General features: G+C 47.1%; 6 protein-coding genes across 6 annotated transcripts; 3 read left to right on the top strand and 3 right to left on the bottom strand.

Moving 5' to 3' along the window:
* Positions 1 to 507: 507 nt before the first annotated feature.
* On the bottom strand, positions 508 to 2,064 carry F4812DRAFT_419981 (NAD(P)-binding protein). Its single transcript, XM_047933402.1, has 5 exons — positions 1,821 to 2,064; positions 1,687 to 1,706; positions 1,198 to 1,622; positions 1,008 to 1,035; positions 508 to 942 (listed from the first exon to the last, which is right to left on the bottom strand). Exons 1-5 carry the CDS (start codon positions 2,003 to 2,005, stop codon positions 647 to 649), a joined length of 954 nt encoding a protein of 317 aa, XP_047792009.1. The 5' UTR covers positions 2,006 to 2,064; the 3' UTR covers positions 508 to 646.
* On the bottom strand, positions 2,065 to 3,901 carry F4812DRAFT_419973 (PLC-like phosphodiesterase). The gene is made up of 2 exons (XM_047933401.1): positions 3,340 to 3,901; positions 2,065 to 3,274 (listed from the first exon to the last, which is right to left on the bottom strand). Exons 1-2 carry the CDS (start codon positions 3,555 to 3,557, stop codon positions 2,302 to 2,304), a joined length of 1,191 nt encoding a protein of 396 aa, XP_047792008.1. The 5' UTR covers positions 3,558 to 3,901; the 3' UTR covers positions 2,065 to 2,301.
* Positions 3,902 to 4,102: 201 nt separating this feature from the next.
* On the top strand, positions 4,103 to 9,748 carry F4812DRAFT_457092 (uncharacterized protein; the record flags this gene model as incomplete). Its single annotated transcript, XM_047937106.1, has 13 exons — positions 4,103 to 4,143; positions 4,197 to 5,031; positions 6,080 to 6,258; positions 6,314 to 6,539; positions 6,603 to 6,662; positions 6,728 to 7,027; positions 7,100 to 7,271; positions 7,340 to 7,422; positions 7,477 to 7,771; positions 7,819 to 8,262; positions 8,351 to 9,014; positions 9,066 to 9,202; positions 9,312 to 9,748. The coding sequence occupies 13 exons, from the start codon at positions 4,103 to 4,105 to the stop codon at positions 9,746 to 9,748; spliced, it is 3,873 nt and encodes a 1,290-aa protein (XP_047792007.1).
* Positions 9,749 to 10,385: 637 nt separating this feature from the next.
* Positions 10,386 to 17,092, top strand: F4812DRAFT_457091 (uncharacterized protein; the record flags this gene model as incomplete). The annotated part of the gene is made up of 2 exons (XM_047937105.1): positions 10,386 to 10,452; positions 10,566 to 17,092. 2 exons carry the CDS (start codon positions 10,386 to 10,388, stop codon positions 17,090 to 17,092), a joined length of 6,594 nt encoding a protein of 2,197 aa, XP_047792006.1.
* A 222-nt stretch (positions 17,093 to 17,314) lies between these two features.
* Positions 17,315 to 19,131, bottom strand: F4812DRAFT_419961 (UBC-like protein). The gene is made up of 2 exons (XM_047933400.1): positions 18,734 to 19,131; positions 17,315 to 18,639 (listed from the first exon to the last, which is right to left on the bottom strand). Exons 1-2 carry the CDS (start codon positions 18,780 to 18,782, stop codon positions 17,738 to 17,740), a joined length of 951 nt encoding a protein of 316 aa, XP_047792005.1. The 5' UTR covers positions 18,783 to 19,131; the 3' UTR covers positions 17,315 to 17,737.
* A 525-nt stretch (positions 19,132 to 19,656) lies between these two features.
* Positions 19,657 to 21,563, top strand: F4812DRAFT_469784 (uncharacterized protein). Its single transcript, XM_047938909.1, has 3 exons — positions 19,657 to 20,119; positions 20,197 to 20,816; positions 20,882 to 21,563. The coding sequence occupies exons 1-3, from the start codon at positions 19,943 to 19,945 to the stop codon at positions 21,306 to 21,308; spliced, it is 1,224 nt and encodes a 407-aa protein (XP_047792004.1). The 5' UTR covers positions 19,657 to 19,942; the 3' UTR covers positions 21,309 to 21,563.
* Positions 21,564 to 21,945: the final 382 nt, after the last annotated feature.

Genomic DNA, 21,945 nt, shown 5'->3' with positions numbered 1-21,945 from the left:
TACTGTACGTTGACCACCTAAGGTAACATCGCGACTTGCTTCATTTTTGTCCGCGTGGCTTTATAGAAAATATTAGGATTAGATCCTAAAGAGGGGCTAATTTTTCTATGCAAGATGCATGCAGGTACAAAAAGGAGTACCTAACGAAATGAAACTTGCTATAACCACGCCATGAAATAGGTGCAGTACCATCGCTATCCCAGCTGAAAAAAAAGACCGTTCGCCGATTAACTCTACATCCAAGACGGAAGACCGTAGAGTCAATTTAGGTATGAACTTACTACATAGTATGTAGATACATACCACAAGACAGGCAGGGATGATGGTTGGAATAATACGAGGTTCCGGTATGTTGGGTTTTCTAGACGAATATACCAGGTAGCATTTCGGACATTTCGAACATTTCGTGTCGGAATGGAATATCTCAAAATATGTCTATCATGTCTATTATTGGCGTGGGGGGGCATGTCAGGAATATCGTATCGATTTTCGTCACTTTCAAGTTGCCAAATGGAATCAACTCGTCTCATTATGTAGAAGTTGGCGCTTTCGCCATTCTCAAATCAAGAAATTATACGTAGCTCTCGCCAAAAACTTCAGCAAGTAAAAGCTTGAACCCCCTTACAGGTGGAATGTCTTAAGCCCCTTATTTTCTGAATGCTCTGAGATTCCACCTCCACCATCCGGTAAAATCCTGAGCGGCCACGTCAATGCCGATGTCTTGAAGCGCCTTCGTGCTGAGGTGGCAGTCGTACGGCCTCTGGACCGAGGCGTTCGGGTCGTTCCCTTCGGTATTAGGCTCAATGGCCGCAATTGACAGACCCATGATATCGCCAAAGAACTGGCAGATCTCATACTTGGTATACTTGCTCTCCGATGAGAATTGTAAGATGGAAGGTAGCTTAGATGGATTATCTGAGCCCAGGTATTTAACGGCAATGTCTGTTTTCAGGTGTTAGTAGCATATGAACGTATCCAGTAGTTGATACTAGTTGAGTGAAACGTACCGTGACAAACCCGTCCTACGTCTTCGGTCTGCTATGTGTCAGTATCGTATGCGATCATTTGGTTTCATGAAGGGCTGAAGCAGCAATAAAAGACGTTGCGACATACTATAAACATGTCAGCATCCAATGAGAGGAAAGCATAGGTAGTTGCGTGATAATATCTTTTAAAGCATAACATTTCGAACTTACCATTGGTAGGGTAACGAAGCGCCCAATGGTCCATCTTGATCTTAACACCTGGTTCTTGCGCTTTCCAGACAGTATCCATAAGCACATTCACAGCGCTCTCGGACGGCACCTCGGCGTCACCATATAACACGGGAACACGAAGGACGATACCGAGTCCTGCTTTCCCAGCGCCTAGGTACTCCTCTTGCACAACTCGTTCCCCATCTAGCTTCGTCTGCCCGTACAAGTTGGTAGGTTCCGGTTTCGCATCCGCCTCGTACGGCGCCTCGCCGGGCCTGCCCGGGAAGACGTAGTCGGTAGATATGTAGATCAGCAAGATACCGCGTGAGGCACATGAGGAAGCTAGTCGCCTGGTAGCTTCGACGTTCAAGGCGCGGGTTCCTTCAGGGTCTTTGTCGCACTTGTCGGGGAATCGGTTTGCGGCACCTTACTGCTGTTAGTTTCTTACCCGGATCTATAGGTGAGTCCAAGTAGGGTTATAACGACGAACAGTGTACTACAACTTGAGGCCTTCAAGAGAGAAGAAGCTGTTAGTAATGACATTGTTTTGTATATTACCTACCTACCTACCTACCTAGGTAGGTAGGTACCTAAGTAGAGAGTGGCTTTAACATAATAACATACTTGACGTTGTCGAGGGTGGCCTCAACTTGGTCTGCGTTTACTAGATCGACCTTGAGGATCGATGATCCATCAGCGCGAGAGTAGCCCGTCCCTTTAACATTCCACTTTTCTCTTTCAAAGGCCCTCACAACCTGTCTACCAAGTAGACCAGTGGCTCCGGTAACCAACGCAGTTTTGTCGGACATGTTTGATAAATAGTGTGGTTAGTAGTTAGGGGAATAAAATACAGCTCTAAGTTCCAAGATGCTTGGATTTTTCTAGCATACAGCTTTGGTTTGAGGTACATAATGATGTCTATGTCATAGCGGGGGCGGGGCTATCAATAGCTCTATACGGTGGGGCTCCAGGGCTCCTATAGCTTTGCTGCTCCTCTGCTCCAATTATCCAGCCTAGGTACCTACATAAGCCAGCTTAGATACAAGGGCAAGATAAAATTGTCTCATCCTTTTCTATATCAAAGATACTTAGTGAGTATTACTTACTACCACTCTAGTTTCGAAGCTCCTCTCAAATCGTCCACGTTCAAGATGTCAGAACCCTCTTCCATTAACGTGTGCCAGACTTTGTTTCTTGTCCCAACTGGCCAACTAGGAGTATCCCAGTATCGAACTTTGAGGCCTCTGCGATGAGCACCTTTAATCTGCCCGCGAATCGTGCGAAGTTGTTTTTCACTAAAACCGCCTAGCACGATGCCTATAGCATCTGCGAAGCTCGTGCTGGCATAGAATGAATTGGTATCATTGTAGAGCGGAGCTGCTTCGGTAGACACCGGGCTCGACGCATCTGGATCCTCCCACATATCCTTTAGAGGCGCGTCGAAGAAGGCGTCTCTATATGTCGCGTTCTTAGTAAGTAAGTCGAAGGGTGTATTCCCCGTTCCAACGACGGTTACTTGGCGCTGATGGACAACCCCGTTTTTGAAGGAACTTAACCAACCTCTTGACCTCAGTGGTTCGAGTTGTGCTAGGACATATGGCCAAGTTTTAGTCCCGTCAGTCTTAAGGTCCACAAGGAGGATTACCGTCTGTTCTGGGTCATAATCGAAAACGCCTCGGCGTGTGTCGTTATAGAATTTTGTTTGCGGGTTTGTGCGATTGAGTAGTTCCACCAGAGGATTTACGTAGAGGGAAGTAAAAGTACGATTTGGGGTTAAGGCAGCCTCGTCATGTCCGACGTAAAGTTCCGGGTCATCATCGAATAGCCAGACGTCCGCTTCCACCCCGATACAGCCAGCGTGTAAAGCCGAGAAGAGAGGCACTTTACGCCAGTAGTCGTTATGCGAATGGCACCGAATTGGAACGACGTCACGGAGGAAGTCCGTAGGGTACCAGGCCAAGTCTTCCGTTCCTGTACCTGGCTTCCCCCAGTTTCCAAAGACTTTATCGGGGTCATCTTCCAAACCCCATAAACTCCTGGCGATGGAGAGGAGCAAGCTTATGAGTAGGATAGAAGCTCTAGATTTTTAGATTAGATTAGTTGTACGAATGAAAACAGTCTACGTTTCGGTAACGACGCCTACAGTATTGTCAAACCCCAGATACTACCGGAGGTGAGATAACCCTGCCAGCGTTGCTTTTTTGGGACTGGTAGTACTACTTTATCGGCCGATTCTATTCTTTCCGCAGGAGGATTCTCATTCTGTTCAGATCCACCGACAGGTATATAGTCATGAGCGCGACGTCGGTTCCAGATGTTACTTAAGGATAATTTGGTTTGAGAAAGCGTAGTGCTGCCCATTTTTTGAGACTAGACGCGGCTCATTAATACTACTCAAGGTGAGAATACCCGTAGTTGTTTGAGTCTGACACCACTTGAATTTTCTGATTAAGTTGATTACTCTTTGTACTGAGTAGTACGATATTGACGTCAGAGAGGAATGAAGAAAAAGATAGATGCTGCTTACTTAGGTACCTAGGTACTTTATTTAAACAGAGAGATATGAGTATGAACACCAAGGGAGTATGTAGAAAATTAAGTGTCTAGTAGAATTGGTTTAGGACGATATTATCATTTAGTTGTTCCTGGGCTAAAGTTAGGTACTATGTAAACAGTTGAGAGTGATGGTTGAATCGGACTTGACGGGACAATTTAGAGTTGGTTCCTAATTTTGTTTAACCAATCTAAGTGGAGCCAATATGGTCTAAGAAGTTAAAAGTTAGTGTAGAACAAACCAATCAAGCTTAAAATATGGGGTCAAGTACGAAGTACGTATTGTACCTAAAATTTTTGGGAGCCTTCAAGTTCTAAATTCATTATCAGTTTTACAACATCAATCACTCAAGATGCCGCACAAACACACACGCAAAGAAAAAGACCTCTCTACGTGAGTAAAATACCAATACACTAGCTAAACTACTTGCTAAACTCTCTATGCAGATACGATCTACCCCCTTCGCAGATCGCAAAGCCTTTACCTGTAAAGTCGCAAGCGCAAAAGAGTGATGCAGGGAAGAAGGGTCCCGTCCAGCCTGTAAAAAGCCAGAAGCGCAAGCGAGATTCGAATACGAAAGATGATGCGCCCCGGGCATTCAAGAGGTTGATGGCTTTGGCCCAAGGCAAAAAACCACGGTATGGATTAGACAACGGTGACCGACCCCCCGGAAAAGGGAAGAAGGGAAAAGCCGATGCTGTAACGAACACCGAGGCTGAAACCAAAGCGGAAAAAGAACTTCCTAAGATCAGGCCCGGCGAGCGCATGTCGGATTTTGCAGCTCGAGTAGATGCGGCACTTCCCGTCAGCGGTTTGATTACCAATTCAGTTAAGAATGGCAAAGACCCTCTAGGCTTGAAAGCATGGCGGACCAAAAAGGAAAAGAAGATGCACAAGTTATACGAAGAGTGGCGGGAAGAAGACCGGAAAATAAAGGAGAAGAGAGAAGAGGAATTAGAACTCCATGCAGAGAAAGAGCTGGAGGAGGAGGAACTAGGTGTCACTTGGAAGCTCGATACGCTAGGCGGCGGCGGCAAGAAGAAAAAGAAGGGAAAGAGAGCGAAGTACTTGGGCGAGGCTGCTGATGACGATGAGGACCCGTGGGAAGTCTTGAAGAAGAAGCGCGGCGAGACGAAAATCGGCTTGCACGATGTGGTCCAGGCGCCGCCGGAGCTTACTGTCAAGCCTCAGAAGAAGATGACCGTTAGAGGCGCGGCGGTCGCGATTGACGGTATTCCGAAGGCTGCGGGAAGTTTAAGGCGAAGAGAGGAGCTCCAGACTGTAAGGGACGATATTGTCGCCTCCTATCGGAAATTGATGAGCGAGAAGCGGCCATCGTTGCACGCAGCTTAATATCAGAATTCAGCTTGTTTCAGGCGATAGTAACATAGATACCCCTAAAATCATTCATTCTCTATCTCTTCGATATGTTTGAGAATAACAAGTTTCGAATAAAATCCAGTGAGTGCTTCTTTCACTCTATTAGGTATTGACGGTTTCTGAATGTCGAGACGACCTATAACTCTGTAAAATCTAAACTCTTCCGAGCCAAGATGATATTTTCGCCACACATAAAATATACCACCTTCATGACTGCTTTCACGCGCTTAATCGAAACTCTATACTCATTCTCAAGGCTATTTAGAGCACCAATGGATCAACGACGGTCAACCCATTTTTAATGTCTACTTGGAAGCAAATGACATCCTGATCTCTCCGTTGGCGACAAAAATTGAGAAAGGGGTTTCAAGGCCCAAACCAAAATGTTGGGGAGAATAACAGGCAAGCGAATACCCCAAATTACCACAACGAATAGACGTAAATGCAATGGTAAACCAATCACCAAGTCAAATATTTGCTCAGTATCGACAATCCCACGAGCTTTCCATCCTTATCAACACCGAAATCATTTCTACTCATCCATCCACACCTCCAACCTCGTTAATACAGTGATGTAGGGCGTACTTCGAGATATTTCGCAGAGACTAGGTAGTGTTATGAATGGATGGAAGACGATACCTAATTAACCCATCTGGACTTTGGCTTGGCTCATCTTCATTGAGATGGTTGGTCGCCATACCGGAGGTATTCCAGGCATTCCCATCTAGCAACGCGACAAATCAATCAAGACTGTTACAATGCACGTGAGGTCCATTTGCCACAGCCCCGAGGGTGACGCGCGAATATTGGACGAATCGGCGCATTTGGACCCAATCACCTATGCCGTCGTAGAATGCCACGTCTCTCTTTACCAGATTAAACTTAACCATCTCACGGGTCTAGTTATCCCAACATTGACGTGAAGTCTCATACTCATCTGCTATTGAAGTTCCTAGAAATGGATTGGTTTTGGAAGATCTTTACAGGGGCGGGTAAGGCTGTCAGGAGGAAACGAGGTCGTCATCGACATCATATACCCGCGCCCGCGCCCGAGCCTTACGCTCACGGGCTGTTCGTCTTATATCCTCCTCCCGAGCCACCGGCCGACCAGGAACACTTTTCGGTAGAGTAAGTATACTTTGCATTTTTTAACGAGTTTGAGCGTATTTTAATACCATGCTAGCATCGTTGCAGTCCATGGGTTGAATGGCAGGGCGCGTGAAACCTGGAAGGATGAGAAGACTGACGCACTCTGGTTGGGAGACTTTCTTCCAGATGCAATACCAAATGCTCGGATTATGACGTTCGGATACGATTCGAGTTTACTGTTTAGTAACTCAAAAGGCAAAATCGAAGACTTCGCTAGAGATTTACTAAACAGATTATGGGTAACAAGACAAGGACAGGAGGTATGGCAATCTTGGAATCAATGAATAGCCATTGCCTATGACATACTAACACGCTAAACTAAGGCTTTGAAGAGACCGATTGTGTTTATAGCTCATAGCCTTGGGGGAATAGTCGTCAAAAAGGTACCTACCTTACCCTCCCCATCAGCCCAATCCATGTGAATATCGTGAGATGTTGACAATTCCAGGCACTTATCCTAGCTCATGAGAACGATCATCACTTGGGCGATATCCTCTCCTCCACGATAGGAATCATGTTCATGGGAACACCACATCGAGGGTCTAAAATCGCAGACTGGACATTCTTTCTTCGAAGCCTCATCCACATCACATCAGGAACACAAATCATAAGGGCCGATCTCATCCAAGAACTTCGCACCCACTCTATAACTCTGCGTGAAATTTCGAAATCTTTCTTGCCCCGCTCAATTGGGTTGAATATCATGTCGTTTATCGAATTGCAAATTGAACGTCCTCTAACCACTCTGGTAATACGAATTCCTCATTAGCTTCCCATTTATCGTTAGAGTGAGGTGCCTGCTAATACGACACGACTCTAGGTTGTGCCCGAAGAGTCTGCGCGACTCAATCTTCCTAACGAGATGGTCTTCCCAGTTAATACCCACCACCGTAACATTTGCCGCTATTCTTCAAAGACTGATCAGACGTATGCCCTCGTGGAAGGCTCCCTCAAGAACATTGTACACACTGGAACTGATTCTTCTGCTCCTAGTAAGTCATGGCTCTCTTGTCTAATAAAATTCGATTACTGTTCGACTAGTCTGATTCACTATCACAAGCTATATTCAATAAGCATTATATAATTGAGAACCGACAACATACCCAGACAACGCTTTCTGCGGCGGAAAACGCCCAAGAACGAGTAAGTACGAATTTAGATCTCTTTTTCATGCTTACGCTAAGACCCCTGATTCAGAATAAGCATTATCCAAGCTTAGTAGATGGTTTGGCTAAGAACCAAGTCTCGGGCGCATTCAACAACCTTAGAAAACACTATCACGATGAGCACCCTGCGAAAGATGTACCTATTGCACTAGCGGATGCTACATGGGGACAGAAGACATTCAAGGTTCGAGTTTTCGGTCTACAGAAGTATGAGTTAAACTCGCAGGAGAAACAGGAAGAGGAGTTTATAACTCTAGACGTCAGCGGCGACACGGATCTAGACAACTTTAGGGATATGTGCCATGACTTGTTAAAAGGAAGACGATGTAAGTAAGTGTTTACGCTTTGAGAACTATTCTGATTCGTTATACAGTAGGATTCCCATTTTGGGATTTTAAGTTCCCCGGTCGGTCGTCGCTTGTATCAAGCCGCTGGAAAGACGTCTTCACAGTTCCGGTTCAAGTCACCAGCGGTCGTCCTTCCTACAAAAAATCAGCAGGGTATAGAATCAATGTTGACCAATCCATTGCAGCTTTCTGTAGCAGGGCATTCCCAAATCCAGTTTCAGCCAAACTCCGTGAATATCCTCAACAGATGCACTCTAACATTGGTATGGCTCAATTTGTCATAGTCGGAAACGAAGACTGCCCAGGACTTCATATCTCATTTATGAGGACAATTCGCGTAAAGGGAGACGAGAATCAGTACACACCACCAGCGGGATTAGGCAGTTTCCCTCTGTTTGACACTTCCTCATACAAGAACAAGCTCCCTGCCAGTGTAGCAGCGAAAGGCGGCTTATTCTTTCCTATGCACGGTACGTTTATACCTAGCTACCTATTATTAAAATATCCAACTCTCAAGAAAAAATACGGTTTCTAAGCAAAGGCTAATATAGAGTCAAGAGAGAGAAGCGATGTGGATGAGTTTTGACTGTAAAGAATCCTCCAAATTTGCCGTCCGCCCGTTTGTTGGAGGCATTAATGGGATTACCGGGGACAACATCCTTTCCTACGGCTCTAAATCTGACAGTTCTATTAACACAGCTCAAGATTATATCGTAGTACCTACGCAAACTCGTTTAGACGGCATCTGTAGTGGACCTGGAGTAGTCAAGCAATTTGTCGCTACAAGATTATCTGCAGCGGAACAAAATCGAGAACCTGGAATATCCAATTCCAGTCCAGCAACCAGCGAGGGCCGAACGATTGAATGGCAAATGACTGGAAAGGATGAGATAGGGGGGATCCAGTTACAGATTATCCCTGAGTTTGAAACTAAACGAATCTTTGCAGGTAATTTGAAGGACGTGTGCCCTACATATATCGGGGGCCCCCTAGAGTCCTACTGCCCAGTGCCGCCCGACTTAATGGAGTACGACATTTTGAATACACCTATGCAACTTGGATTGCATCCTAGTGATACCATTCATGTTAAGGTTCTCCAAAAGTCCCCCGCAAGCCCCAAGCGACCCAAGGTTATACGGGATCTTATAGCAGAGGCACCAAAACCACCAGAATACCCGTACGATATAGATCTAGAAATCGATGGAATCTACAGATTCAGAGAGTGTGTATTAGCAGGCTTTACAAAAGGTTCCAGTTGCCAACAGTGTATCAGGGTAATGTTTAGTGGAGTGGAGGTTTTCAATGGGTATGATTGGGATGATGAAAAGGTAAAAGCGATATTATACCGGAGAACAGGAATTTTACCTCATCTTCAAGCTTACAAAGCCAATGGGTTGGAGTTCTCAAGCGGTACGTTCTTCCAAAATCACCACTTTCTTCTTTCGAAGGCAGTTTTCCATTCCTCTACTATTGTGACCGCTCTCCTGATACGAAAAGCTAAGATATCTCACGTTTGTAGTTGATATGGATCTACCCTTTTTCTATGGAAGTGAACTAGTCATCGAACTTGTTGTGCGCCCACACCCACAACCTACTCTTGGCATCGGAGCGGGGGGCAGCATCATCCAAGAGATCCACCCTGACAATTCGGATCCGCGGCTTTGGGATATCGCCAGCTCCAAGATTCTTCACGTTCAAATCATTAATTCAGATGTATTCGGCTCTATCGTCGAGCCTCAGCCCTCGGAAGAACCTACGAACTCTATGACTGGCCAGAAGAAAAAGCGAGTGGGCTCCAACGGTGTCTTCAATGGTATTATAAGTGTAGCTGTGCCGGAAGGAGGAGAAATAGTAGACGAAGAAACGGGGCGAATTGATGATGACGTGACGGTTCCTGTTTCTCATCTGACGTTACTCGAGGTGGACCAGACAATCCCTCGGTTCAAAGGTCATTAGCGATATCTCTCTGGTGATGCCAGAAAAAGATGTCAGGACATCGGCCTAAAGCCATAGAGACGAGAGATTATTCTCAAAATTGTTACATTCACCACTGATTCGGAGTAGCTATTATGTTCCCCTTTAACCTCATATTGTTTCGTTGTCGCAAGTATATGAATACTACCTAAGTTATGTCTACTCAGAGACTGGAGATAACATCTGATATGCTTTTTTGGAGGTGAGGCTGGGAAGAATAAGGGGTACCTCGCACAGTACCTCAAGTACATCTTGGATAGTATCTCGGAGTTACATAATAGATACACTGGAGCTTAACCGATATTGAGCCACTAGGCCAGCCTGCCAGATGCTTGCTTCAACTCTAAAACGGTGGGACACCTGACTGATTCATGACTGATTCAGTGTACTTGTGTACATGCCTTAACCTAAGGTATGTGCCCCCACAATTCGTGAGTTCCAACTTGGTTGGAAGTTCCCCTCACTGAAAATCAATCTTGCATTCTCAATTTAGAAACAACTTCATTCGCGTTCGCAAGTCAAATCTCCCAAGCACACTGGTTCGATCCTTTTAGCGTCTAAAATTCTATCACCATTTTTTCTCTTTTTTTTTTCTCATGCCTGAATACCCACGTGCAAAATGGAGATTGGCCTCGACGAACTGATCGAGTCCCTCCTAACTGAAATCGCCTTCTCTGGCGTTCGAGGTGAGTACACCATTTTTTTTGAATTTCTCGAGTTTCTTGGCGATTTCCGCCCGGATTCGTCGACAGCTGCTCTATTAATATCGTGAACGAAAGCTTACTTTTTTGACCATTAGGATGTTCGGTTTCTACGTTACTGAAGACGATAGATTCTTTTTATAATGGTGCTCAGGAACAGATTGGCACTTCTGTACAGCATCGTGGTGAAAGGCCGACACCAAGTAACGCAAATGCTAACTCTCCGCCAATCGACAATGCACCGCGGACTTCTCAGGATCCCAGTAGTCATGAGTTTTGCATGTACTCAAAGGTCTGGGGATGGCTGGTGTCGAGAGCAGATGTTTCCGTAGGCACTAACAGACAATTCAATCATCGCAAGTTAGAGGAGATCCTAGCTCTTCCAGAAGAGGAAGACGACTTGCCACCCACAGACGATGCTAGCACATCTCAAAATCAAAATACTACTCCAGCAAATGAACGCCCGAGTGCTTCGAAGGGCCGCCGAGGCCTGCAAGAGACTGTGCCAAAGTACAGACCTCGCCTTCATGTTTCGGATGAGCGACAATGGAAAACAATTGCTGGACATGGTCCAGATCTCAAGCGGCTACCGTTCTTTGAATGGAAAGCACTTGTTGATATTGCATCTGTGAGGGAGAAGGGTATTCTTCAAGGAGATCTGGTTCGACTGTCTGGCCAAGATAAGAGATCTCTCCCCACTCGCACCGACGCTCTGGCAAAAAAGGGGTACATTATCAAACAACCTATTATTCTTCGAGGATGTCGCTCTAGTAAATTGTGGCTTGCTCGATTTGCCGACAATGCAAAGGAAAATCGTGACGGTCTTAATCTTGAGACGCTCGACTTATCCAAGGAGACTTTAACCAAAGATCTTCGCCCAGTTCCATTTAGCGCTAGCTGGAACGGCGAGAGACTGGATTATATAGCCATTGCGCAGGCTTTCAATGCTGTCATTAAAGCATGGGGAATTATGAGATACTGCGATGTTCGGACTAAGTTAGATGCTAACCGTGTGCCACAAATGAGAGCCTTGGCGAAAACATCCCGATGGTTTACCAGCATAGGAGCAGTTACGTTTGTAGCTGCACGATTCGCGAATGGCCAGAGGCTCTTCAAAGACTGTGTGAAATTCATCAGGGAGCCAACGGCTGAGGAGTGGAGAGTCTTCCGAACAACACCAAGTGCTCATATCAGAGTCCCTTCGGCCCGGCTAGGAAAAAGAGGACAAGCGTCTCGGGCTAGATTTAACAAGGGAGCTAAGCCCAGTCCTCATAGTCAAGTCAAGCCGAAGCAGGTCTCAACCCAAGAGCGCCAAACAAAATCGATACATAAGGAGCAATTTGTACCATCTCTGTGGACCCCGTATAAACCTATGGTCAATACAACATTCGAGATAATCAAAAGAGCTGGCCCCAAGGGGTCTTCAAACCTCGAAATCGGTCGCCAGACATTAGGACATAGCTATCGCAAGTACATCGCCGCACTTACTGGGACATTATCATTGCCCAACTCTCAGCCCCCTCACCTACAACACCTTAACGTTACGTCGCAGCTTAATCGCATAGGGAAAACAATGACCTACCAGTTCTTCGCGAATGGAGAAGTTGGCAGCTCCACAGAACAAAACAATGGAAACAATGCCGATGGCCAGGATGTGAATTCGGAAGTGCAAACTTTCGACGTACACACATCACAGCGCCGTGTAGCAATAACAGGAGGTGCTTATACTTATTCGCAGATCCAATCATCTAAACTGATGTCATCACCTGCCTCGTTCTCCCAGCTTCACGACACCTTCCTAGCACCGAGACCACAAAAGAATAGAAAGAGGAAGAGAGGTTTAGAGGAACCCACTAAGGACCCATGTGGTGATGTGCAAGAGCACCCTAAAAAAGTACCTCGAATAGAAACAGCGTCTTCGGGAGATGTTGGTACAGATGCACTAGCTGCAGCAGATGGTGAGGTTATAAACGACGACCAGGGAACACATCTGAATGTGAATGGACCTATTCCTGTACCTGTCCCTACGACCAGCCCGCAACAATCTATCGAACAACCTATCCTCGACATTATACAATCTACTCCCCCTGAGCAGCTTTCATCGCCCCCGCCGCCTTCTCGACCATCTGGCGTATATCGCGAGCCTGACAACTCGTTGGATCCGCCTGGAAGGAAGGGACGACGAAAAAAGTCTCTTGTTCTCACATTAAAGTGCAATTCACTTAAGGCTTGGTTAGAAGGTATACAAGATAACAACCCCGCAAATCTTGGTGAAATTCCTTCGTACGAACCCAGTACCCGGCCTTCAAGCCCAATGCAAGAGCCGCCGCGAGCTACTCTTGACAATAGCTTGGCCTTATCGGAAGAAGCAGGATCAAATCAGGCCAAGCTGAGGCCGACTAAACGTGGCAGTAAGACGATATTCCGATGTGATAAGTGCGGAAATAGCTGGAAGAATTCGAACGGGTTAGACTATCACCTCAACAAATCCCGCACTACTTGCAATCCCGCTTATACCCCAACGCCGGCACCACCTCCTAGACAACTTGCGAAGCTAAAGGAAGCACCCAAGGCGGCGTTACCGAAAACACCTGACGGCCAAGAACAAAGCAATGGCTATGATAATCTCCAGGTACCAGAATTAGCTCGTAAGCCATCGCAGCGTAATTCTATTGTAGGGAGTGGCCGGCGCTTGCTACCTCACAAGCGTGTTCGTTTCAGCGAAAATCTTATATCCAGTCAGAATACCAGTGACTCAGCTACACAAGAATATACCGGCAGCTCTATTATTTTACAAGATGTTGATGCTTATGATGTTATCGATCATCGAAAACGAAGAGAGAATAGCCAGGCAACGTTGACCGATCTTTCCGGTACGATTCCTCCAGCAAGTCAAGTGAATCAAAGGTCGTCCCATATGACACCCAAGAAGCCTCAAAATGGTGCGCCAAATACCAACCAAAAACAGGAAATTTCTGCGATGCAGGAAACTTCCCAGAAAAGAACAAGCAAGTCTGCCTTGACACGCAAACGTGACCGAACAACTGGAGCTGAGAAACCTGAATCTTATATTACTGCATATGAACCCTATCCAGGGCAAACAGATATCGGGAATGAGACGCCTGCGCCGCCCGATTTCAACTTAAGGATCAATCTACTAAAACCCGTCGTGCCTATAGCCCGCGCCCCATCTAGAACTGCGGCTTCACCGGCTGTTATTCATTATAATGGATCAAACAAGAGCCAAGACTCTGCTATAGTTAGTAGTCACTTAGACAGCGACGTTACGCAGTCAAATCAATCATCTCCGAAGAAGCCTCGTAAGTCGTCTACACTCACCGTGGGTACAATACGCAAGGATCGGACAACTTCTATTATCGAACATCTACTTGACAGGAATGACGGAGTTTTTCCGGGACAGCGATCTTTATACTTGGCTATAGTATCTCTCTGGGTCAAGAGGTATAGTGATATTGAGCCCCCAGACTGGAAGGTGTGCCAGAACTTGGTGAACAAGATGGAGAAGGCCGGTGCATTGGCGCAGCACCGGTTCTTCTTCCTCGACGATAATGGCAAACTTCAAGAATGTTGCGTACTTACAAAGAGCCGGCAAGGCGCGCCTACTGCCACGGATTTAGCTGCGGATCCCAAAGTGGAAACGGTAAAGGAGAAGATGAGAGAAATGCACCCAGAGCCGTATATACCAGAAGAATTTTCACTCTCGCAGGATGAGAGCGAGCTTTTCGACGCGCTTGCATCGAAATACAGAGACTCCACGTCGTCAAATGGACCTCGAAAGCAGCTTAGAAAATCTAACGTAACCGAAGATATTGAAGTATTACAATACCAGGCTTATGTCGTTAACGACGCTTCCACACATGCAGCTAGCTCGAAGCGACCAGCTGAAGAAGATGAATCGTTAGATATAGCACCCGCCAAGAAGATTCGTGTGGACGACGGCACCATAGATAAATCTAGGAAGACACCAAAGCCGCGGAAACGAGGCGATAGACGTGAATCATGGGCGACTGCCAAAGTTGCAAAATATATTTGGAACCAGAAGCAGAACCCAGGCGATAAATGGGCTCAGAAGCACGCCTGTCTTCAAAACTTTGCTACAAGCACATGGTCAAATTCACCCCAAGAAGCTACCTCAATGCGTCTCAGTATTGATATGATATTATCTTCACTACGAACTTCTCGCGAAAAGGCGCTACTATCCATGGGTCGACTTTCCAGCAATGAGCCCAACAGTGCAAACGTGCCGAAGGAAAACAGTGCACTCTCACCTGGAGAGCTTCTTTGGAATCATGATTCGATTGGGTTTGGCAATGGAGAAAGCTACGAGCAAGCAACGCCTGGAGTAATAGAGATGGCCGAGAAAAGCCCAGTTGATCGATTTGTCAAGCCTTCTATATCTACATCATTCATACCAGAGGATTTGGGGTCTGAAGAAGAGGATGATGATACAATGTCACCTGGAGCACATCATGGAGATGTCCCGGATGAGAGCTTGAATCAACCCTTGGCAGAGTCTGGTACTACATTTGTACAGAGTAAACTGATTCGAAACACGAAAACTGGCTGCTGGCCTTGGCTGCCAGTCAGCTTCTTTGAGTCGAATTCCACGAGCTTTACGTTGGCCGGGGCCATGCCAGAAGCCAAATGGTTTCAGCTAGCAAATTTGCCACAAAATTCCGGGGATATTTTCAAATCAATTCGAGGCAAATTTCAATTCAACTCTTGGGCGGATCCCTCGTACGGGAAGTTCCTACGAGAAGTGGGTATCATCGAGAGATGGGAGCAATCTGCTGAAGGGTCTCAGATCCTCTTGCATGGATCAGTTGCACCTGATTATATATTCATCTCCCTCTCGTCTGAGGAATCAAAGGCAAATATGAAGCCTATTGCGCTCGAATGGCCAAGTAACGGCCAATACACGGCAAAGAACATTCCGGACGAGATCAAGAACGCAACCCTCGACGATGAAAACGCAGGCTTGTCAATGATTCATCGCAACAGGGGCAGACCAAGAAGAGGGTATCCTATCGACTCGCAACCTAATGAGCAAGCCAAGCCAAGCGAAAAGAAACCCTTGAAAAAGATACAGATGGCACCGGCACCGGCACCCCAAGCTGAAGTCCAGTACAAGACGCGATCGCTCAGACCCATACCTATCCAGCATCGCGGACGCGTGAGCGTACCGCGCCCGAACGATGATAATCATTTTGGCCTTAGCGGCGAAACAGAGGTCATAGCCGCATTCGTTGTCTTCAAAACTCTCCTAGGCGGGGTAGATAGAAAGGCAGATATCGGCTCAATACTAAAAGCTTTTCCTAAGTTTTCTCACTCGGCGCTAAGAAAGTTCTGGCCCAGAGTTAGCAGGGAGCGAAAGACGTACATTGATGCACTGACGGAGAAATTCCAGTCGGCATTTTTGGAAGCTTATGAAGCGGGAGAAGTTGAACCGCTTAACTACGACGACATCGACTCCTACGATTGGCAATCTCTAATCCTTTGGGCCACTAAACTAGAGACCCACGACAAAGTAGAACTTCCTGGGTCCCGACATGATCTAGAAGATACATTTTCTCTTGAAGATGTAGACAACGAAGCTACAGATTGGAGGGAAACGTGGTTCCAGAACCTAGCTTCTATATACTCGCGAGTCGAAGCCACATCTAGCGAGCCTATTTCCATCCCTTTAACTCACAATACTCCAGCGGGAGACGAAGTCACCGGCCGGGCCAGATCGTGGGTTCGCTCCTTGTGCGTGACCCCAATACGGGGCGCGAAGACGCCCGAGGAAATACGCACAAGGCTCTTAAGTTTGAGTGACGGGAATGAAGCCGAAACAAATAGGTTACTCAAGAAAGCCGTCGATAAGCTTATATCAGAGAGGGTGGCTTCAAGAAGCAAAGGGAAGATCTTGGGTCAATCTTTACGACTGCACGGAGTGTTTGCGAAACATCTTGAGAAACCGGCTACAGTTGAGAAGTTCGCACAATCCGCTAACTTCAAAACGCTATTAGATGAGAGCTTCCGCGAAGGGCGGGAGTTTCTTGTTCCGTACGTTGCTGATGAGGGCACGATCATGGCGATATTTAACCTTCAAGCCCTCGGTCGCATTCACGCAGAAGCTGTAGACATCCCTAATATACCCTTTGGTTTTGAGCCAGGTAACTACGACGGCCGGACGTTCCCGAAGAGTTACTATCATTTTAACGTAAGGCTGTTGCCTACTGAGAGCTACGTGTACAACGAGGACCTGCCGGTTCTTCAGCAAGTAGGGCATGTTGGTGTACCCCTAGAGGGAGCTCGAAGAGAGATACCCATCTGGGTCGACTTCTTTGGGAATCTCGACAAGGCCCGCTGGATTACGTATCTCAGCATGACGACTTTGGCGCTCGCAACTAAAGGTCCGTTAACTGCGCAGACGGCGAGCGTGTTGCTGAAGCCGTTCGTTGAACCGTTCGAAGCCAAGTTGATCATGGACTGGATCGACGGTCTAGGCATTTTGAAACGGTATGAATCAGGACAGAGCGCCACAGTAGGGGAGTGGTGGTGGTTGGTCGTAGGTCAACTGGCGCTAGACGTGGTGGGACGAGGCGGCTCCCAAACTTGATATAATTAGGGAGAGTTTCCAGTGTAAATTTACACCAAAATTGCACTTGTACAATACCAAAATGGTTACATTGCATGGCAGGGCGAGATATGGTAGCATATTAGGGCGTTTGAGGAACGAGATATCCATCGGTTTGCTGCGAAGCTTGTTCCAGACTTGCTAGAATTTTGACCGCAGAGTTGGTAATGAGCAAGAAACACATACTATTTTTAATTAGAACACTCTTTAATGAAGTTTGTAGTAATACTTGGTATTCGTTTCCTTACAGGTAGATAATGCCTTGCGTTTGTAGTCCCTCGGGCGAGAGATGGCTGCTAATGTAGACGGGAATCTGATCCCGTTTAGCGCCCAAATTACAGTTTCTCATCCTTTCCCTGTTGCATTTTTTTTTATATAATTCTGTAGGTATAACTCAAGGCTCGTGTAGCTCGTTTCGGGTAGCGTCCGAAGTTCCAGAAATTCAATCTCTAATCCAATTCTTGGTATCACTATCACCACTTCCCCTCTAATCACATGTAATTCAATCACGCCTATTGTCCCGTGCTGTCCCTGTCCTGTCCTGCCCTAGCCCGTAACGCCTGTTTCCCCTTGCTCATTCTCATGCTCATGCTTGCTTTCTACTAATCACCAAGTAGGTTACTTAACTTAACGACCAATGAGAACCTTCGTCACCATCGCAATTAACAGGATTATCAGCGACACGATCGCGTAGTCGACCCACGGCGGCACCCCCGTGTTCGGATCTACCCTTCTCGGCGTCTGAAACGACGTAGCCTGCCCTACGCCACCACTCGGCGGCAACGGTATCGTTCTCGTCGGCGGAGGAACTGCCTGTGCGGGTCTGGGAGCGGCCGACGGGTCTTCCCTCCTCGGCGCAGTCTGCACAAACCCCTCTGCCAGCTCCGCACTTTCCGAATCCTCCTCCTTTTCGCTCTCGCCAGCACCCGCCGCGGAAGCAGCAGCACCAGCAGCAGTCCTCGCCTTCTCGATCTCATCGCGGAACCCCACCTTCAACTCAGCTGGGACCTCGACCAGCTCCTCCTCCCCCTCCCGCTTCCTCCTGCCGCCGTTTTCCGCATCCATCTCCGCGCACCGCCTCTCGCACTCGGCCATGATCTCCGCGTTCGTCTTCCCGCAGGTCGCGCACCTCCAAGCGGCGCTATCGGCCGCCAGCTTGCGGCGGACGGCGTCGCTGGTGTCGAGCCCGCCGAGCTGGCCGCGGGCGTCGGTCTCCATGAAGGCGCGCAGGGCGACGAGCGCGGTGCGCACCCCCCACGCGGGCTGCCACGTGTCCTCGTGGTGGCCCGAGATGCTCAGGCAGATCTCGCGGTTGGCCTCGAAGCGCCCGCTCGGCGTCGCGAAGCGGAACGACGGCGGCCGGTGCGGGTACGCCGCCGGCAGCACGATCCGCCCGTGGTACATGCCCCCCGCGAAGGCGGATTTCGGCGGCCCCCGCAGCGTGAAGTGCCATTCGAAGAGGTCTGTTTCTAGGGGCGCGGCGGTGTAGTCGGCGGAGGGGGAGGCGGAGAGCTCGGCGGCTTCTTTTACTGTTTGGAGAGCGGTTAGTTCTTATATATAAATACCAGGTAGCTAAGGTAAATATATATGTCGGGGAGCATCTAGGTAATGGGATGAACGTACATATGCGCCTAATTGTGGGCGATTTGGAATTGAAGGGTGCGGTAGCCATGATGGCTGGTGATGGCTGGTGATGTCCACGATGGTGTGTCTCGTATTGGTTGAGGGGTTATCGATTACAAGGGAGAGAGATTCAAGCTTATTACGGGATAAGGGGATTGTATATGACTTGTGTAAAATATCGGTAGAAGTTTAAACGGGTAGAGATTCAAAGTTAAGAGAGCTGTTTAAAGTGGTTGCTTCATAGGTTACCTGGTAGGTGTATGAGGTATGCAACTAAGTAAATGGTTTAGTTCTACGATTTAGTAGACAATTGGAAGGCCAGGTTGTCTGGATAGGTACGATTTGGGATATTCCCACAGGTACGGATTTATGCACGCACTTTATGATACAAAGGACAGTCGAGACATAAGGCGAAACGCGAAGGTCCTACGTAAGCATGTGCAGGTATTATGTACACGTATGCCACGTGACAAATATCACTGCCCGTGTCAAGGTCACGTGCAGTGCAATATCTCAGGGGTAAAGTAGGCCACTGCAACCACTACCCTAGATTCTAAGGTTTGCTATTGATGCAGTGGCGCTATTTCTATATCATAAGATTTCGAGTGAATGAGAGCTAGGTATTATTCAATGTAAATAACCTAGAAGTGAACTGTCCTCCGTAGAAGCCCCCTTTCAAGCTAGACAGTGCCTGATATAGAATAGTAGAAGTCAACCACTGCGACTTCCAAGTTAGCATACACTACAGAATATACATACCTCCTACCTTAGGTAAGATTATGTAAATTATTTGCCTACAAGATCCGTGGAAGGCAGTCTCTCTATGCATCCCTTATACACGCCCTACTATACCTATTATGGCAGTAACGTCGACGAGCCGGGGAAGGTACACGGAATAGAATGCCATAGTTTAGATATCGTACCTGCCTTGAATACCTACCTAAATATATTCACTGTACTCTTTCCCTTCAGCTACCTACGTACAATTCCTATTCCTCTGAATGAATATTTAAACGAGGCGTTCCCCCCATTGTTCCCATCCTTATTCCTCTTCCTCCCAACTTCAAAATAATAAACCTCAACGAGGTATTCTAATAACTTCATCCCTACCTAACCTAGACAATCTATCATTCCATCTCAACTCACTTAGCTAGCGTTCTTACAAGTATTCTTATTCCAATTTCTTTTTTCGACCTTCGGCAAGGATCAATGGCGCCTAAGAAGAGCGCCACTCAGGGCCCTCCTTTGAGGTGCTCCAAGTGCATGGCCATATTCCCCGATCAGCGTGGTCTATACCTCCACCAACAGAAATCAGGTCACCTGCATTGTACTTTCTGCAAACGGGCTTTCCATAGCCTAGACGCTTTGATTCAACACCGAGCCGATGTGAGTTTTATTTTCTCCCTTTCTAATTAGAGTTTTCCTTTGCATGGAAGGTAGCAACTCATTGAAAACTCATATAGGACCATAAGAAGGAGCAAGATCTCCCTTGTCCTGGTTGCAACAACAAGTTCACCTCTGCCGGCTCATGGATGAGCCATGTCGAAAGAGGCGAGTGTTACGCTATCTTTCCTTCGGATATCTCTGGGAATATTCCTGAAATGGTCAAGTCCATCTCGAAGGCCCTACGAGAAACCGGACTAGGCATAACGAAGGATGTAGACCTCAGCGTCAACCCTAGCGCGTCCTTTCCCGAGATCAAGGACGTTTGGGGAGATGAATGGAAGAAAGAACAGAGTCTCAAAGTCGAAGATCATCCCGAGCAATTTCCTAGAACCGCAAAGCAGCAGTACTACCAAGGCGGCTCGAACCAGTCTGACTTGCTCACCGGAGATGGCTCAACTAACCTCGAGCAGCAGCGCCCTTTAAATGCCTGGGCTCAGAAGAAGAACCTGTTCCCTGAGAAGACGGGAACCCCCGCTATCCGACCTCCCCCGTCTCTTCTTCAGAGCATGACAAACCCATCTCATTCTATTCAGCCGACTGGAGAACGTATTCTTGATCCATATCATCCGAACTTCAACGTGGGTCTGTTTAAAGACCCGATCTTAGAAACTTTCAAATGTCCTCACAAGACATGCAAGTAAGTACTTTAACTATTCCGATCGCCTCATTTGAATCAAGTATAAAATGCTGACGTTCTCATAGCTCGAAGCTGAAGAGCGCAAATGGGCTGATAGCCCATCTGAAGTCTCCGGCACACACGGCCCCACGGTTTAAATGCCCTGGATGCGCAGATTTTTTCACATCCGGTGCTTCATGGATCCAACACGCCGAGACTGTAAGCATAACCAAGTGCAAAGTCCGAAATGACAGGATCTTTGAACTTGCGATCAAGCAAGTTACCAACGGCGCCTTGGATATTAAAATACTCAACGGACTTGCAGATGGTACGGCCAAGATGAAATTTGACGAAGATTGGGCGGCGTCCAAGCAACGTAATGGGTCCGGACCCGTGCCCGGCTCGGATGCATGGGTAGAGGAGAAGAATAAGCAAACTTCAAGCTCGACCTCTAACCCTCAGTCAAACCCGAGGAAGAAGGTCATTACCCATGAGGAGTACCAATTCTGGTAACTTACCTACCTAAGGTACCTATATAAACGACAATTTTCGGAATTCTATTAGGAACGGAGCTTCCTGAGGAGACGACGGTGTGAGTGGGCAACTGTGTCCCACCAGAAAAGTTAGATTTCACCTTGAAACGGCTGCTAGTTCAACCGGCCATGATTCGATCTCAAGACATGATGATCCGAGTTGCGTTGAGTTCTTTATGCGTTGATTTTCGTTAAGCTTAGCTATATTTTTTAGCAATTAAGAGGTAGCTAGCCCAGATAGACGGGCAGATAGCTCGCAGTCTCAAGTACCAGCTAGAGGAAATTTGCGATGACTTAGCAATATACGCGATGATTTTCTCTTGGTAAAACCACCTCAGTTTAGCAACGTGATACTAAATGAAGACCTGACCAGGCCTCGGTAGCTCATGTCTTTCAATTGCCATAGCATGGTATCATATGTAACCCTTAGACGCTCCGGCCAATTAGGTATTAAGAAACAACCCCATACTTTATCGTAGGGCATTTTATCCATGCAGATTATGATTGAACTTTGCCGCAGATCACTCTATACAATTCAGCCGCCAGGGTTCTGGACGTATGTAGAGCTAATTACCAGAGCAGGCAACCCACCCTTTGCTGCGAAATGTTTTACCTTA

The sequence above is a fragment of the Daldinia caldariorum genome (assembly GCF_022478825.1).
Source record: "Daldinia caldariorum strain CBS 122874 unplaced genomic scaffold F4812scaffold_4, whole genome shotgun sequence".
NCBI lineage: Eukaryota > Fungi > Ascomycota > Sordariomycetes > Xylariales > Hypoxylaceae > Daldinia > Daldinia caldariorum.
Note: the sequence above shows the minus strand (reverse complement) of the source record. Positions and strands in the feature narration are given on the sequence as shown.